This window comes from Manis javanica, chromosome 11 (genome assembly GCF_040802235.1).
Source record: "Manis javanica isolate MJ-LG chromosome 11, MJ_LKY, whole genome shotgun sequence".
NCBI classification, from domain to species: domain Eukaryota; kingdom Metazoa; phylum Chordata; class Mammalia; order Pholidota; family Manidae; genus Manis; species Manis javanica.
The window spans coordinates 110,413,047-110,430,541 of NC_133166.1; the positions used below are offsets into that span (position 1 = coordinate 110,413,047).

General features: G+C 47.2%; 1 protein-coding gene across 5 annotated transcripts in view; it reads left to right on the plus strand.

Annotated features, from left to right (window-relative positions):
* The window catches only part of PPFIA1 (PTPRF interacting protein alpha 1), a 111,767-nt gene extending 95,128 nt beyond the window's left edge, over positions 1-16,639 (plus strand). For 3 of the 5 annotated variants that reach the window (XM_073217276.1, XM_073217277.1, XM_073217278.1), the window contains 11 exons: positions 1,194-1,275; positions 1,379-1,579; positions 3,040-3,102; positions 3,580-3,606; positions 8,147-8,322; positions 8,403-8,500; positions 10,062-10,237; positions 10,854-10,922; positions 11,739-11,904; positions 14,273-14,343; positions 15,242-16,639. In XM_073217276.1, the coding sequence (XP_073073377.1) occupies positions 1,194-1,275; positions 1,379-1,579; positions 3,040-3,102; positions 3,580-3,606; positions 8,147-8,322; positions 8,403-8,500; positions 10,062-10,237; positions 10,854-10,922; positions 11,739-11,904; positions 14,273-14,331 (1,117 nt within the window). In that variant the 3' untranslated portion in view covers positions 14,332-14,343; positions 15,242-16,639. The remainder of the gene's footprint in view (positions 1-1,193; positions 1,276-1,378; positions 1,580-3,039; positions 3,103-3,579; positions 3,607-8,146; positions 8,323-8,402; positions 8,501-10,061; positions 10,238-10,853; positions 10,923-11,738; positions 11,905-14,272; positions 14,344-15,241) is intronic. The other 2 variants (XM_073217279.1, XM_073217280.1) reach the window with 1 other exon arrangement.
* Positions 16,640-17,495: the final 856 nt, after the last annotated feature.

The following is a 17,495-nucleotide window of genomic DNA, read 5'->3' on the forward strand; positions in this document are numbered from 1 at the left end:
TGAACGAATTCTTACAGAGTGAATAAATTCTTACATGGTGAACAGTACAAGGGAGTTTGCCCCTTTTTTTATTTCTCAAGAGCTATTACGATATTTGTTGTGTTCTCTGGTTCCCTAAATAATTACATTATTTATTATTCCCAGGAAACTTACAGTTGACTTAGGGAATACTTCCTTGAATTTTATGTGAAACATTTTGAGCTTTAATTGTGCATAGATTTCACAGTCTTGAAAAAAGTCTTAATACTATTATATGTTAAATAGCCAACATATATCTTTAGAAATAAGGGATTCAGGAAGATGTTCTGCAGAAATTATTTCAGAAAAATAACAGACTAAAAATGACCTTGGAATTTAAATGACTTGGGAATGTTCAGGCATGTGCAGTAAATTGACCTGCCCTCTCCACTCCAATCCCATCTTCTCTACTAGGCTTTCCATTTTTTTAAAAGAATTAGTATCTTTTAGAAACCCTTGTAAGTAAACAACTTACTTAGAAGTTCATCAAGCATATTGTGTTATTTCATACATAACTGTGTTATCGGTAGACAAACTCATTTTAAAGATTAGGAAAATTAAAAGTGTTGATATGGTACAATTATGGTTTGAGTATTTTCAGTTCAGGCATATGGAATATTTCTGACCCCACGAGGGGTCCCGGCCTCCTCCCCGCTTCCTGCCCTGAGGTAACTGGTGTCCCATCTGTATCTGAGGCTCACCGTCTGTGCTGTGTGTACTGCTCACAGTTGTTGGGATGTAAACTGGATGCAAAGCCTGTGGACTACACCACAGGATGGCCCCGTGGCCTAGAGCTAATGGCCAAGGAGCGGTGCAGAGCAGAACTGCCGGCAGCCCGCCCCGCACGTGGCCCGCTGTGCTAGACCACAGGGGGTGTTAAGCTCTGCGTTGTTCACTGTGGTGTCGTCGTTAAATGCTGGGTATTTTTTGACGCTTTCATGGGATGCTCCTTTGTTCAAAACCAGGGATAGTCTCCTCTCCTACACAGTTTCCTCCTTGTTCAAAAATGGAAAAGTGGTTATGTTCCTTGAATGACTTGGTAATAATTCTTTAATTCTGCATTTCCTCATTCAGGCTGTATTTGCAATGTGTACCAAGTACCGCTAAGTGGGCCGTGTGGCATCACACTGGCATGTAATGTGGCGACGACTTAACTTTGAATGTCTCGTTTGTAGGCATGAATTGCTCGAAGAAGCCCGAAGACAAGGTTTACCGTTTGCACAGTGGGACGGGCCGACCGTCGTCGTCTGGCTGGAGGTGCGTCCCTCTGGTGCTGGGCTGAGTTCGTTACATATGTGGAAAGATTGAGCCATTTGTGCACTGTGCATGACCTTCTGGCCTTGACATTTCCCACCTCCAGCTCTGGGTTGGGATGCCAGCCTGGTACGTGGCTGCTTGCCGGGCCAACGTGAAAAGCGGGGCCATCATGTCCGCCCTGTCAGACACAGAGATCCAGCGCGAGATCGGCATCAGCAACCCCCTGCACAGGCTGAAGCTGCGGCTGGCCATCCAGGAGATCATGTCCCTGACGAGCCCCTCGGCGCCGCCCACGTCACGAACGGTAGGCTTCCTGAAAAGAGTTCGTCCAGTTTGTGCCGCTTCTCTGGTTCCCTCTGCACAGACCCAGTGTTCCGGTTCAAAATGTTAGCATCCAAAAGCATTATGATTCTAATTTGTAAGTTGGGTAAAAAGAAACTTCATTGAATACTTTTATAACAGTTTGGCTATAGTGGCATTATAGAAATGAGAGGTTTTTGAATATGTAGGAAAGTAATTGTCACAAATTTAAATGTAAATTATCGACAGTGAAGGGGAAAAAGCTTAGCTCCCAGTTGCAATGTAACCGGCATTTCCCTCATTGTGTGGCCTGGAGGTGCTTCCCCGGGGGCTCTAGACCTGGGCACTTCGGCCACTCAGCAGACAGCAAACGTACAGGCGCACACCGGTGTACCAGGCGGTGTCTGTGCTCAGACCTAAGACGTCAGAAGTCCTAAAAAGGGCCCTCCTAGTTGGAAGAGTCAAAACCTAACCTCAGGAGAACATTCGTGGTATCGGGAGGTAAGCCAGGCCAGCTCCTCGTGAAGCACAGGCTGTTCCCGCCACCTGGCTCCCCCTCTGTGCTCAGTCCGCCCTGGACAGAAGAGCCCTCTGACGGGGAAGCGCAGAGCCTCGGGTGGCTGGTGAAGGCCTGAGTCTGGGCACAGAGTCACTCTGCACACGAGGGTCACAAGCTCTTCTGTTTGCGTCTCTTGTGAGCCAGTGTTGGCAGCACAGACTGAGAGCTGGCAGCCAAATGTTTCAAGTTAGAGTGTCCTTTCTAGAAATAAAGGTGCTGGGTGGGTTTCCCAAAGTTCTGTACACCATCTTGACAAGGTACTTAAGTACGGCAAGGAAGAGCAGCCCCCGAGGAAGCCCTGCGCCCCAAGGCCCAGCAGGCCTCCCCCCTCCCGTCCCAGGGCTGCGGTGCCTAGGCGGGGAGGGGCGCCCACGTGCACACCCAGATGGCTGGGCCTTCTTCTTGATGTCCTCACCCCTGCCCCTGCCTCTTGGGCTCCCCCGAGCAAGGGTGCCAGAGGCGCCAGCGCACCCGCTGACTCCGCCCTGCGCCCTGTGACTCAGGGCCAGGCCCTGTCCTGTGCTCCTTGTGCCGGGCTCAGGTTGGAATATGTCAATGCAACAGTCAACTTGGGAATCGCCGACACTCCTCAAAAGTACAGACTGTATTTCTTCTCTTTGTATTTCACACGTCATGTGGCAAGCGTGGCAAACAGAGCACTAGAGACCGTGGGCTGCCCCGTTGTGGGTGACACCATGCTGTCAGGCACAGTGTTTCTCTGAGGGGGGCTGAGTTTGTGTGACTGTCTGTCCCTGTCCGTGTGGCCACCTAAAGTGCGAAGGCGAAGAGCCCGGCCTTTGCCCCACCTGCCCCTCCTGTGTGCCTGTGGCTCACGTGTCTGCCACCTCTCCTCTTTGTCACTGCCGCCCTTGCCTGGGATGTGGTCGGCCACGGGGTCACCCTAGACCACAGGAAATGTCTGGTTAACGCACGAGGAGATGGAGACGCTTGCAGCCACGCCTCAAACGGTCAGTCTCTGCCTGAGCTGGTCTTCCCCTCAGTACACCCTGCCCAGAACCGCACGAGTCTTGGCCTTTTTTTGGAAAACAGAAATGTTAGTTTACATTAAAATGTTCTGCATAAGTATTTACTTCAGGTATCAGTTAAAAGTAAAACGCAATTCATGTTTCATCTCTAGGCTTTCTCGGGAACTTAAAGCTGTAGACTCACCCTGTGTAGCATAGAGTTCGTCCACACCTCCCTGGGGGGAGACCTTGGTTTAGCACCCCGTTGTGATGTTCTGACCCTCGTTTTCTCCTTTCACGGATGTGCTCGCGTGGGCCGCCGGCTCCTCGCATGAGAGTCGGAGTGGACGCTTCTGCATGGCTTGTGCACGGCGCTTCGATCGCTTTGGGCTTTCCCGCTCGCTCACGCCGCGCCTCCCCCCCAGCCGCCCGCCCGCACTAACGGTTATGTTCTTTTCATTCCTAACCACGTAACGTCAGGAAGATGAGGAGGGAAGCTGGGCTCAGGTTGGAGACTTTCTATAATATATTCTTCACTATATGTACAGCAACAAAAAGAATTGGAGTATGAAAACTTGTAATTTACTTTTCTTGACATTTTTAACATCTTTATTTAGAATGTTGTTAATGACTTAAGGTGTTAGTCTAAGCAAAGCATAGGATTAGAGAGTACGTCTCATGGACAATTTTGAACATTTCTCGTGTGGAGCCGTGGTGGTTAATGCTGATTGACAGATTGCTTTGTTCAATGTATGGCTTTTATACAAAGTCCTGTGGCTGGCAGCTCCTGAGGTTATATATTTTGGTCCCTGGTGGGATAGCTTTTATTACAAGATGTAATGGGAAAAGTGTATTCTAATAAATTTTCCATGTAAGGGTTGTCTTTGTGGGGGTGTTGGGGGTGTTACTATCCTAATACTGTAGTGATCTAAATAAAGGCTTTCTCACTAATGGAACCCTCAGAAATTAAGCCTCTTCGTGTTAAATATGCATTTGAATTTTTAGCTCCTCGCCCTTCAACTCACAAAAAACTCTGTCACAAGTGTTTTACAGCCTCACTCTGATTAAAAACAGTGGTGTCCCTACATGTGATTCCAACATCGCTGTATGACATACTCAACGTTTTAGCAACAAAACAGAGGCTGCAAGGTGTGGACAGCCAGTTTGCCTGGCATCATTTTCAAGGACCTGAAAAGGATAATTGTATATCTGAAAAATGCCAAAATAATTTTAAATCAGAATTTTCCTGATTGCAAGTTGATGGTTAAAACACCTGTTCCCCTCGATCTGTACTCGTAAAGTAACGCCAGTCATAGCCTCTTATTTTACAGAAAGAAAGTAGCTATAATAAGATTCTGTGAGCTCCCTTCCCCACCTCTCAGTTCAGACGTTCTGTATCACCGCTTCAGATGAATATCCTCATCAGTTCTTACCTAGTCAGATACCTCTTTACAGGGTTGATAATGACCATTAATAGGTGCATTTCACAATAACGTAAATGTCAGTGTAATTTCCACTTAGAAGCAGAATTTTGCAAGCACTTCAGTGTGAAATCCCCGTGCCGGGTACAAAGTGTAAATTAATCAAGCTGAAGGTCAGCTCTTTGCTGTGGAAACATAAACGAGGATGAGCCGTGCAGAGGATGCCGGCCAGCAGGTGCTCAGCCTTCTGCATGAGCGAGGGCTGCTTCCGCCTCGTCCCCTGCTCCAGGCGAGCGGGAAATGGGGGTGCTCCGTGGCTTCTGTGTGTCAGCCCTGTGCTGCCCACGGCAGGGGCCACACAGTGCACCCCTGGGCTGGGCTCCTGGGGAGGAAGTGTCAGGGCCTGCCCACAGCCCCGGTGCCTCCACGTGGCGGATGCTGTCAGCCAGTGCCTGCCCAGGTCCCTCACATTTCACAGTTTACAAAACTGAATTGTGTCTGTGAACACTTTGTCGACGGCACAAACAGACAGACCCTGTGCACGGCTGTGTCCTCCAGCCCAAAGGTTCTCTGGCCAGGAGAGGACCCTGCTGTGTGTTTTTTTCAGAAGGCTGTGGTGACAGCCCAGGAGTGGGAGTCTCTCTGCAAGGGAGCCAATCCTTCCAGGAGCTCACATTACTGACTGCCTAAGAAGCGTGGATAGAGTATATGATGAGTGAACAAAAATGGGCTTTCTTCTTACATGGAATTCTCTAGAAATTTCTCTTCACTTTGTGTCCATTTAAAAATACATAATCAGCAGGCAAGAAAACAATACCAGATACTCATGCTGTAAGTATCAGGCCTATGAAATGAGAATAAGGTTTGAAAGAATGCAAAATACCTATTGTGATGATTTCCCAAAAATGTTTTATGTTTTTCTCACTAACAGTAGTTTAAAGAAAGTACTGAGACATTTTTTTCTATTAGAATTCGAGCGTTCTGGTTGGAGTTGGAGTTGTCACTTCCAGCTTGGTTGATATAAATAATAAATAAGGTCAGAGCCCATATTTTCAAGCACAGTGGTAGTTGAGAGTTACTGTTTCCAAAGATGACATAATGTAGCTAATAAACTGTGAATGTAGCTCAGTTTTCTTGGACTGGAATATCAGATGCCTTTCCTTGATCTGTATGTATATACATATAATGTGTTTATTTCTTTTTTATTGTACTACTCTTGCACATATCTGTTAGAGTTATCCCTAATGATTTTGTGGCTTTTGACGACATAAATTTTTTTCCCCAGATTATCTTTTTATTGAAGTATAGTTGACATACAGTATTAGTTTCTGGTGTACAATATAGTGGTTCGACAGTTATATACATTATGAAATGTTCATTGACATTATAAATGGTATTTTAAAAATTTCTAGTATTCAGAAAAACACAGTTCATTTTTGATTATTGACCTTGTATCCTGCAATCTTTGCTAGACTCAACTTTAGTTCTAAAAGCTATTGTGTAGATTCATTTTCTGTTTTGCTTATCAGGTCATCTGCAAATAAAGAGTTTTCTTCTCCAATCCATATGCTGTTAACTTCTTTTTCTTGCCTTGTCGCCGTGGCTAGGCGTTTCTGTACGGTGTTTAATGACAAGGGTGAGAGCAGATTTCCTTAACTTTCTTCCTCATCTTAGGAAGAATACATTCAGTCTTTCACCATTATGATGTCAATTCAACATTTTTTGTAAGTGCCCTTTATCAGGCTGAGGCAGTTTTCTTCCATTCCTAGATTGCCGAGATTTCCATAAATAAATGATGAGTTTTGTTAGATGCTTTTTCTGAATCTTTTGGAATGATACTGTGGTTTTTCTTTTCAGTCCATTGATACGGTGAATTTCATTTATCTTTAAATGTTGACCCAACCTTATGTTCCTGGGATTAAACCCCACTTGTCATATCTTATTCTTTTCATTTATAATTTATTTGATTTGCTAATATTTTGTTAAGGAATTTTACATCTGTGTCTATGAGGGATACTGGCCTGTAGTTTTCTTGTAATACGTTTGTCTGGTTTTAGTATCAGGATAATGGTGGCCTCACAGGATGAGTTAGGCATTTCTTCACATTTTTGGAATGGTTTGTGTAGAATTAGTCTTTTTTTCATAAATTTTTGGTAAGACTCACCAGTGAGTCCATTTAGAGTAGACATTTTGTGTGTGTGCGTGTGTGTGAAGGTTTATAACTATAAATTCAAGTTCTGATAGATACAGGGTATTTGTTTCTTACTGAGTGGCTTTCATAGGTTTTGTTCAAGAAGTTAGGCCATTTTATCTAAGTTGCTGAAGTTCATAGTTTTCTATTATTCTTTCAATATCCATAGGGTCTGTACTGATGTCCCTTCTTTCATTCTTGATATTGGTAATTTATCTTTTCTTTTTTCTTGATCCCTCTGTCTAGGGGTTAGTCAATTTTATTAATATTTATGAAGAGCTAGATTTTAATTCAATCATTTTATTTTCTAGTTTCTGTTTCATTGATTTCTACTCTTTTATTTTCTTCTGTTTGCTGTGGGTTTCATTTGTTCTTTTTCATATTTTTTAAGGTAGAATCTGTGATTATTGATTTGCAGTTTTTCTTCATTTATAGTATTTAAAAGTAAATTTCCCTCAAGGCAGTGCTTTAGTTGCATTCCACAGGTTTTTAATATATTGTTTTTACTTTCATTTAATTTAACTTTTCCCATTTCCCATGTCATTTCTCTTTTGACACATGGGTTCTTTAAAAGTATGTTGATTTCCAAATTTGGGGAGTTTTCTAGATATCTTTTTATTATTGATTTCTAATTTAATTCTGTTGAGGTCAGAGAACATAATTTGTATGATTTCCATCTCTTTAAATAGGTCAGGGCTTTTCTGTTACAGAGCACGTGAAGGAGGATGTATTCTGCTGTCGTGGGCAGCGTGTCCTACCGAGTGTCGGGTCAGATGGAGTTTGACGGTGCGGTTTGGGGGTTCTGTGCCCTTCCTGAGGCTGGTGTGTGTTTGAGCTGGTCTCAGAGCCAAACGCTGAGGCCTTCTGACCACAACTGTGGATTTGCCTATTTCTCTTTTCAGTCTGTCAGTTGTTCTGCTTATCTCTTCTTTTAAAACTACGTTTTAATTAGGATTTTAAATAGATCTTGAAATTAACAGATGTTTTTGTTAAGGAAATTTGGGTTGGGGAGGGTGTTAAAATAAAATTAAAACCAGCCAGGGATATTTTTACAAAGTGGAGTGGGGTTTATCCTTCAAACTTGTTCATGAGCCGTGACCATCCTTTGTTGTTAAATATAAAAGCTATTTCAGAAAGACAATGTGTTAGTTAGTTTCACTGTACTTTGGTAAATAGCTTACATTTATAAACAAAGTAGATTAGTCATAGATTTCTAATGGTATAATTCCTTTGGTACAAAATTTTACTAGCAAATTTAATACGTAGTAAGTAGATCAAATTATTTTGAAATTATAAAGAACAATGTTGTCATTAGTTAGTTTGGCCTTTGAGACTGTCATAGATTAAAAATCCAGTCTAAAGATGATTTAAGCTACCCTTATAGCCTCCTCCGTGGACCTTTTCCTGAACTGATCATATTAATCATTGAAAGCAGACGCTCGCCTATGGGGACATGAACCACGAGTGGATTGGCAACGAGTGGCTGCCCAGCCTGGGCCTCCCGCAGTACCGCAGCTACTTCATGGAGTGCCTCGTGGACGCGCGGATGCTGGACCACCTGACGAAGAAAGACCTCCGGGGGCAACTGAAGATGGTGGACAGTTTTCACAGGTGACTCATCACAGCTTCTTACGAAGCAGCTAATAGGTGTTTGTCACCATCTCTAAACTTTTTTTTTCTTTTGTAAATAGAAACAGTTTCCAGTGTGGAATTATGTGCCTGCGAAGGTTAAATTATGACCGAAAGGAACTGGAAAGAAAAAGAGAAGAAAGCCAGAATGAAATAAAAGGCTAGTACACTGTGTCTAGTTGACTTTGAATATTCCCGCTTCCTGGTGTACTCGCAGCCTCGGTGATTCCTGTTTCTAAAATCAGGAAATGCTTTCAGTGAACCCCAGCGGCCTCACTACAGGAGCGACAGGTGTGGGAGGGAACGCTAGCAGCCCCCCTGTAGCCAGAGGCCTTGAGCCGGCCTCAGTCTGTAGGTTAGGTGGCTCAGGTAAGCACGTTTCCTGCCACTTGAGGGGTCTCCTGTCGTCGTGACCAGGCTGTCCCTTCGCTCAGAAATGCTGCTACGCTCGGCTAGGTAACGGCAGAGCAGGGATGGATCCAATCCTGCCGTTTGCTGACTTGATGTAAGCGTGAAAAATGCTGCTGTGCCCACTGACCAGAGGGCTTCGGGAGGCGGAACAGAACCCTGCGGGTCTGCTCGGGGGCCACAGGGACAGCAGAGGTAGCATTTCAGCTGGGCGAGGAAGTTGGAGTCGGGGAGGGAGGTAGGGCAGCGCAAGGCGGAAGGGGACGCAGGGCGCCTCTGAGTGGTGGCATGGAGCAGTTTGCTCTGCAGTAAGACGTTACTAATGAAGCTCAAAGGAAAAGCTCCCCGACTTCAGAATATAAAGGAGTCACCAATGGTAGTAATAATGATAAGATAAGATGTCCTGAACAACCCCGGGCGCATAGGTTGAGTGACAGCCCTCTGGGCGCTGCTCTCGGTCCAGCTTTACAAAGAAAGGCACTGGAGACCGAAGATGGTCGGAGAGGCCCTCCTGAAGGGCTGGCGTGAGCCAGGAGAAAAGCCATAAGCCAGCATCTGTGATACGTGTATACCTCTTCCCTTTTATCCAGAAAAGGGCATTAGAAATGAAATACGTTGATCTGTTTCATTTGTTTTCTATTTCCATTTCAAGCTTTTTACAGCTGACAGAAGCTGTCTTTATTGGCGATCATCTGGATGTAGCTTTACAGAGTGGCTATTTTTAGATCTCTAATAGAGCAAATTCAGTAATTTATTACTTTGCATAATATGTCTCCTAAAGTCTCTAATATATTTGGAAATATTTTTAAGTTTCTCCCTTTTTAAAATGAGACAACAAAAAAGGCTTCAAGATCATAAATGAAAGGTATGTGTAGAATCAGGCAAGGAGTTCAGATACGTCGCCAGCTCCTGTGATGAGAAGGAAGTGTCTCAAAAGACTCTGAAGTCTGTATGAGACGCGCTCACACCTGCTGGGCATCCGAGCCTTTGTATGTCCTTTGGCCCCCCGCCCCTCAGTGCCCGTTTCCTGTCCTCTAGAGCGGGTGCACACGACGACACCATGCTGTTGGGGCTCCCTCAGGAATGAGCTCTAAAGGGACAGTCTCTGTCAGTGGAGAAGGGACCGGCCATGAGTATCCGAACACAACTGGCCGTCTGCCCCCTTAGCAGCTCCTCCCAGCACCTGGGGAGGGTGGGCTGTTGGTCAGGAGCTCAGGGCCCAGGTAGGAGTCTTTCTCCTGTGTTACAGGGTGTGTGTGGTGGAGGTGGCAGTTTCTAACACCACGTTTATAGCAGTTCCCATTCACCTGCAGACGTGCTTGTGTGGAGCAACGACCGAGTGATCCGCTGGATCCTGTCCGTTGGTCTTAAAGAATATGCCAACAATCTCCTGGAGAGTGGCGTGCATGGCGCGCTTATGGCCTTAGACGAAACCTTCGATTTCAATGCGCTGGCCCTGCTGCTGCAGATCCCAACGCAGAACACACAGGTAAGACCAGGCTAGCTGTGGTCACTCCGCAGATGCACGGTGAACTAGTTATTTGAACGGAAGCAAAACTTACCAAAACTCCAGACAACTAGTAATTGCTTTCCACACCTAATCTATAATGTAACGGTTCAGAATCAGCAGTGCTGAGCTCTTCATTGTTGTCACCTGTCCCCTTTCTGTTTTCTGTTGTAAGCCTGAGCTTCCTGGAATAAACGAAACAAGGGGAACTGTTCAAGGCCACACCCCTGAACTCAGTTCTTCCATGGTGCTTTCGTTTCTGTCACCCTCTGTGATTCTTTTTGACTCATGGGTTCACTGGAGGCTCACAACCTTCTGGTATTCTGGACAGCATCGTGTATCCCTTGCCAGTGCCCCTGACCCCCCCCACCAGCACCAGCACACACAGGATTCTTCTGTATGTGATTCCGAGAGATCACGGATCCCTCTCCTCACAGGCCCATCTGTGGACAAACTGCTGATTTAAAATATACTGTCATGATTCAAGGCATCCATAGCTTCAGGTTTTAAAAAGTGATTTAAAAAGTGATTGTGATATGCTAACATCCTTCAGATTAGATGGATGAACGTTTGGGGTTTTGTTTTGCTGTGATTTCAGGCTCGTGCTGTCTTGGAAAGAGAATTCAACAACCTTTTGGTAATGGGGACTGACAGAAGATTCGATGAAGTAAGTTTTCAGATGAGTGATTTTTCAGTTTGCATTCAATGTAAATTATTTTATGGTTCTCATAGGAGCCACGGACCAGGACATCACTCCTGAATGTGGAGATGATTTTACAGTTAAGCTTTGCTCTTAGAAATTTATTAGTAAATGAGCTATTAGATGATTAATATTGTTTTTTAGAATTTTGGCTATTTAGCTTTTGGTACCCCTCAAAAATGTTTTTCACATCATAGAGTATTGGTTGCAGCCTAGGAACCAAGTCTAAGGTTGCATTTCAGGGACAACCGGAAGTCGTGCCCCATCCAGAGCCCCCGAGCTTGGGGAAAATGTTTCAGAAGTACATTGAAACATGTAAGATATTAACTTCCCCTTACATCAACCCGTGGCTCGTTTATTCCCACAGCGTTGGGTATTGCTCTCTTCCTGGCCCTCAGGGAGACGTGAGCTGGACAAAGACGATACAAGGGCACCTAGAGAAACAGCGCTGCTCCGCCCCAGCAGGAGACAGCTGCTCACAGCTTGAAAGCTGTTCTTAAGACACACAAAAATGTTATCCTCTGTGGCAAGAAGGTGGTTCCTGCAAGAAAGAAGAGAAGCGTGGTGACAGTGGGGAGGACCGCCCTCCCTGGCAGCCGAGGCCTGTCCTCACTTTGGCCCCATTAAGTCCCAGCAGAGGTGGTACCAAAGGAATTTCACTCTCAGAAGTTCCCAGTTTGGTCAATAAATGATATGGCCTCAACAGTTAATTTAAAACTGGTAGCTTCATATTTCTGTGCTCTATTTTAAGATCAGTCTTGTCTCTGTCCTTTAACTTACTAGGACGATGACAAAAGCTTCAGGAGAGCGCCTTCCTGGAGGAAAAAGTTCAGACCCAAGGACGTCCGCGGCTTAGCTGCCGGGTCAGCAGAGACGCTCCCCGCAAGCTTCCGGGTCACCTCGTCTCTGTCCTCACCCTCCGTGCAGCCAAAGAAGATGCACCTGGACGGTACGTGATGCGTGGCACAGGCCCTGTACCGCGGGCAGACGGGGCAGCTCCGGGCTGGGGCGGCCTGTGGGGTGGCCTGCTTCAGCATGTCCCACGGCATGGGGTGCTGGTGCATGCCCAAGTTGGAATGTTTTAAAGTTCATCCTAACATCTGTTTATAAAAAGTCAACAATAATTTTTCTGTTTTTGTCTGGTCGAATATTAGCATATTCTTCCAACTAATAAAGCTAAGCATTGTGTGTGCTCAGAGCATTAGCCTGGCACCCATACGTACTCACAAAGGTGTGTGTGCAGGCAGCTCTAGAAGGCTCTGTCATGGAGCGGCGGCATAGCAGCCCCCACACGGGAAAGTGCGTTTCCCTCTCCCACGGGAAAGCGCGGGCTCCATTTTCAGCAGCACGGTTCCCGCCGCCGTGCACTCTGCCTCCCTCTCCTTCCCTCCACCCCTGCTGTCGGAGTCCATGTCATTACCTGCTGTGCGAGGACAGGAGGACAGCGGGCCTGGGGCCAGCGGCCTGTTGCGTGTACTGGCTTTGCCTTGTCATTTCAAATCACGCTCGGGACTTCCCTCTGACACCCACTCTGCATGGCGGACACCACTAGTGCCGAGTTGGCCACAGTTTGCTGACAGACGTGTCAGTGCCGACGGTGTCCCCACTCAGTGGCAGAGTCAGGAGCCTGGCTGCCCAGGCCGGAATCCTCTTTGCCACTTCGGGGGGGTGTGGCCTTGCGTTCTGTGCCTCAGTGTCTCCAGTGAGATGGCCCCTCGTGGTGCCTGCCGTGTCTGGTTGTGGTGGTTACATGAGTCGGTTCACATGAAGCCCTTGGGTGTCAGCTGCTCCGAGTTACTGTGGTCGTGTTTCCCTTGCAGCCCCATCCTTGTTCCTGGTGGAGTTGGGGGCTGTAGAAAAGCAAGTGGGTTTAAAACTTCCACTGACATGGTTAGTTACAGTTTTTCCTGTCATCAGCCCCTCCTGTAAGTGGGTTTGTAAGTTTTGCTCTCACTCGCCTACCTAGAAATCAGAGAAGAGTACATTTCTATAAGGCCTTTGCTAAGGAACTGGACACTTTGGAGAGGATGGCTTAGAGGGCAGCATTTTTATTAAAGAGCTGCTTCTCTTTGCCATAGTTCATTAATATGCCTAATGGGAAAAACTGGCAACTTTTTGAGAACTAGCATTTTCTGGCAAGGGGCAGGCAGATAGTTTTATAAATCTTAGCAGTATTTTGGCCCTCAACTTCTAAGTAGTCTAAACAAGTGCTTCCCTGTTTTCCTCTCAGCCTTGTTTCCATTTTCTTCATTACCACATTCTCCCTGTTAAACATTAGCATTGATACTGAGACTGGGGTTCAGATAAATTAAAAAGAAGCCTACAAGATAGAGGACATAAATTCTGTGGAAGGTGGCTTTTACCCTTGTATGATGACTGAGGCATAAGCCTGGTAAAATGGGTGGTTCTGGTGGCTTTGAATCGGGGTGTGTGTAAATCGCAGCGGGTTGCCTGGAACCCGAGAACCAGACAGATCTGTGATCAGGCATCCGCACCGACAGGGCCAGCCTTCCTCACTCCTTTTCTGGGGCCATGGCAGCACATTCATCGCCGGATCCTGGCAAACCTGTGGGAAAGCAATTTTATAACGGGAGCCGCGAATATCTGCTACAGATGTTTTAAAATTTCTTACCCGTGTGAAAGGAGGAAGTGGGCCTCCCTACGGGGCCACGCAGTGTCGCGTTTCCCGACAAGAACAGAACCTCGCCCGTGCATGTCATTCCCGGGAGGAGCTGAGGCTGGGCTTTGGTGTCTGTAGGCGTCGTCCTCTGCCCACCCATGCCACCACACCTGGGGGAGACATCAGGGCCTCTAATGTGGCTGTGATGCCGCCCAGGGAGAGCAGGACTGGCACAGGGCGTGGATGTCAGAGGCCCTTCTGCCCTTCGTGGGCTGGGGACGTCCCACGTCGCCTCTGACTCACTCCCCTCCTACTAGTCTCAACACATACAGTATTCGGGGCTGAAAGAAAACCCCAGTCACTCTATAAGTCTAGGTTTGAGGAGAGACAGAGTCGCCATGATAAGTGGCTGTCACTGGCACAGATGTACATGGTGGCGTCAGTGTGTGTCATCTGAAATGCCCCTGAATCAGCTCTCAGTGGCTCCTGGGGCTGTCTGCGAGATGAAGAGGACCCTGCTGGGTGGCCCTTGATTCCCTTCCTCTGGCTTGTCTACTCCTGCTCTAGAAGTTTCCCTTGGAACCCCTCAGGTGCTGTTGTAGTTGTGAACATGTATGTCTGTACTTGTGCCCTTGTGTGATGTGTAAAGACTAACCGCACGCTGTGTCTGCACGCTTCCTCGTGGTTCTCGGAACAGGCAGCATGTCAGGAGTGCAGAGGCTGGATTCCGCTGCAGTCAGGACTTACTCCTGCTGAAGCCTCCTGTTGGTGAGTAGCGAGAATGCAGCGCCCGCGGAGGCCCGGCCACGCTGTCCGGAGAGCGATGTGGCCTTGGCCGGGGGCCCGCCTCACTTCACGTAGGCTTTAAAAATAGACACATATAAGCCCCCTGCACCCGTTAAGATGATTTTGGTGTTCAGTATGCTTAAGGTTGATCATGAAGAGGTTAGTGTGTCCTCAGTTTTAAGGAAAAAGAGGTATTTCCACTTTCTCCTTAGATCTAAGAGTGCCGGCTAAATTTAAGTGTCTGCTGGTGTCTCTTTTGGGGAGGTGAGGCAGGAGCGCGGAACGTGGTGCAAAAGGGCGCGAGCACAGCCCTCCGCTGGCTGCCCCGAGCAGTGAGGAGCAGCAGGGCACGGTCTCCTGCCCGCTGGCATTGCCCACACACTGGGACAGCTCCCTGTCCACCCGCACGGCTGGCTTTGTGTGCATCACGTGTTTTTGAGTGAAACAGCCCCATCATAGTAAGCTTCAGGAGCGTTTACCATCACCGGCCACCGACAGCCTTTCGGTGCAGAGGTTGGTTTTTTAAAACAGAACTGCGTTGCCTCCACAGGGACGGCGTGGTCTGGTGGCCCTGCCTGGAGCTGATGGCGTGGGGTGCGGGCCAGGAGCCCAGCCCCTCACTGCTCCTCCTCCCGGCTCAGCCAGGATATTTGATTGGTTTCCACATCTTTTTTTTTTTAGTTGGTAACTTTTAGGCATATGCCAAAATGGAGTCAATCAAGGTCTGTCATCGCACAGCCTTTGGTATTCATCTAAGTTCTCAAAGCAGCTAAAGCGCAGAAAAGAAGGCAGGCGAGTCGGAGGCACACGGCCAGAGGCTCTGGCCCGCGGCTGGAGCTCTCCGGTGTGGCATGGGCCTGACTCTTGTGTCCTTTTCCAGTTTACCCGCACTACTTCTACCGGTGATCGCAGCGTTTGGGACCCAGCTGACTGCATCTTAGAATTCAATGGACTCTTTCATCTGTTAATACTTGTTATATGGACCCTAAGATATTTTATTACAGAGTTTTTAATTAGTGAAAAATTCATGAATATCATAGAGAAAATATTTTAGAATTTAATGTTTCTTATATTTATGTAAACTTATGACTTCATTTATATAGTTACTTACTTTTTCATGTATATCCAGGCTATAAATATCCTTTGAAAATAAATTCATGTTCTTATATCTAATTTTAGTCTTTGAAATGAATGTACTGTAATGCTTATATGTATAAATCCTATGAACAAATATAGGGCTTTTGTAAATTATGCATTTACTGTAATTATCATTGTTTAATTTTTTAATAATAAATCATGACGGAGAAGAGGCCTTCACTGCGCGCACGTCATCGCGCACAGTGTGCGCCACCCTCTACAGATGTGACCTGGCTCTACAACACCGGGTTTGAGATAAGCAGACTTATTTTCAAGCTGTTGAGGTTGTATTTAAATGATTGACCGTAACTATACTTTTTTTAGCAAGAAATGCTTTTTTCTGCAGCATGAACAGGTTTTGAAATATTTGATGTTAAATATCAGCTTCTAATAAAATTTGGACTGAAAGGATTATTAGAACACTATGAAACCCCCTTAGGACCAGTCGACTCTCATAGCCTAGTGGACGGTCATGAGACTGTGGACTTGGATGGCTTGTCCTCAGTGATGGGCAGAAGCCATGAGCTGGGAACAGGTCTCAGCGGGAGGAGACTGGGGGTAAGGGACCCCGACGTCTGCCCTGGCCTCCTCCCCCTCAAGGAGGGTCGGAAGGCGCCACTCAAGCACTTGAGGACCAACCACGAAGCACTGTGCTCCCCCACCCCCACCCCAGCGGATGGAGACTCGGGATCCTGGGAATAATGTGGTGCAACTTGACAAAGGCCTTATTTTTCCTGTGTAAATCATCTTTTTACATTTGTTTGTAAACACGTTTAAAGAATGGACCTAGTGGTCCATTTTTAGATTTTGATGATGTAGCTGTTTGGGTTGTTTAAGTAGCAAATGTAACTTACTTTTTAAATGGCATATTAAAAAGCCAGCAAGAAGTACATTCAGATCATGATGCGTTATTTATTAAGCAGCTGATAACCAGACAGATAGGGACGCGCGTCTTGTTACATTTTGTTTCCGCTTCTAATTTGTATAATTCATTGTTACCGTTCTGTTTTTCTGTTAATCTTTTGTGAACTTCCAATTATGTAACAAAGTGTGTACAGTTTACTTCTGAACTATTTTTATCACAGTATTATTTATTGCTGTCTTTCAATAAAGTACTGAAGCATTTTCCACTGCCAGTAAAGGATACTGACAAGCCGTATTTGTGTTGGAAGCTGACCGCGGCTGTTCATCTCGTGCTCTAGGCTGACTGGAAGCAGCATCTTCACGTGGGAGTTCTGGCGTGGAAATGAACTGATGAACAGAGAGGCTGCAAGGTGGACGTACAGGGTCAAGCTGTCCTCCAGAGAGGACCGGGCGCTCAGGGCCCTCGGCTCTGACCCCAGAGGCAAGGAGCCAGGCAGGTCTCAGACAGAAGCGGGGTGTGCAGGCTCCTCTTGGCCCAGGGAGGGCCGACGGGTGTGCGCCCACGTGTTCTCTTCCCCGTTTCTCAGCTCCCCTCCCACCTCCAGGTGGGCGTCACTTCCCGCTCCTCTGTGTGATCACATGGTGCTGTCCAGGGCTGTCCTTCCGGATTCATGGCCCCAGGGACAGGGAGCCTGCCTCTCTGGAACCAGGTCCTGAGCCCTGTACCTCCACCACGGTAGGGGCGAGGGCTACCCACGCACTGGCTCTGGCGGGGCCCATCCAAATGGAAGGGCTGGACACTGAGTCTGGGGCAGAAAGCCGGCCACTCGTGGGTGCCTGGGAAGGGGGTGCGGGGACCGCTCACGGGCGGCCCAGGACGAGAGCCCCAAGCCCGGTGGCGGACGCCGGCCCGCCCGGGGCCGTGCTGGGTGGGCCCGGCTCTGTCCCTGGTCTGTGTGTCCTGCAGGCTGTTTCCGTCAGGAAGGAGGTGGTTTCTGTTCTTGAGAGCCTGTGCTTGCTGCTCTCCCCGTGTCGGCCAGGGCAGCCTCACTTCCTGCCTGTCCTCGTCCTTGGGGCGCAGTCCGCCTAAGCGTGGGAGCCACAGCATGTAGGGCTTGCTTGCTTTTTCACCC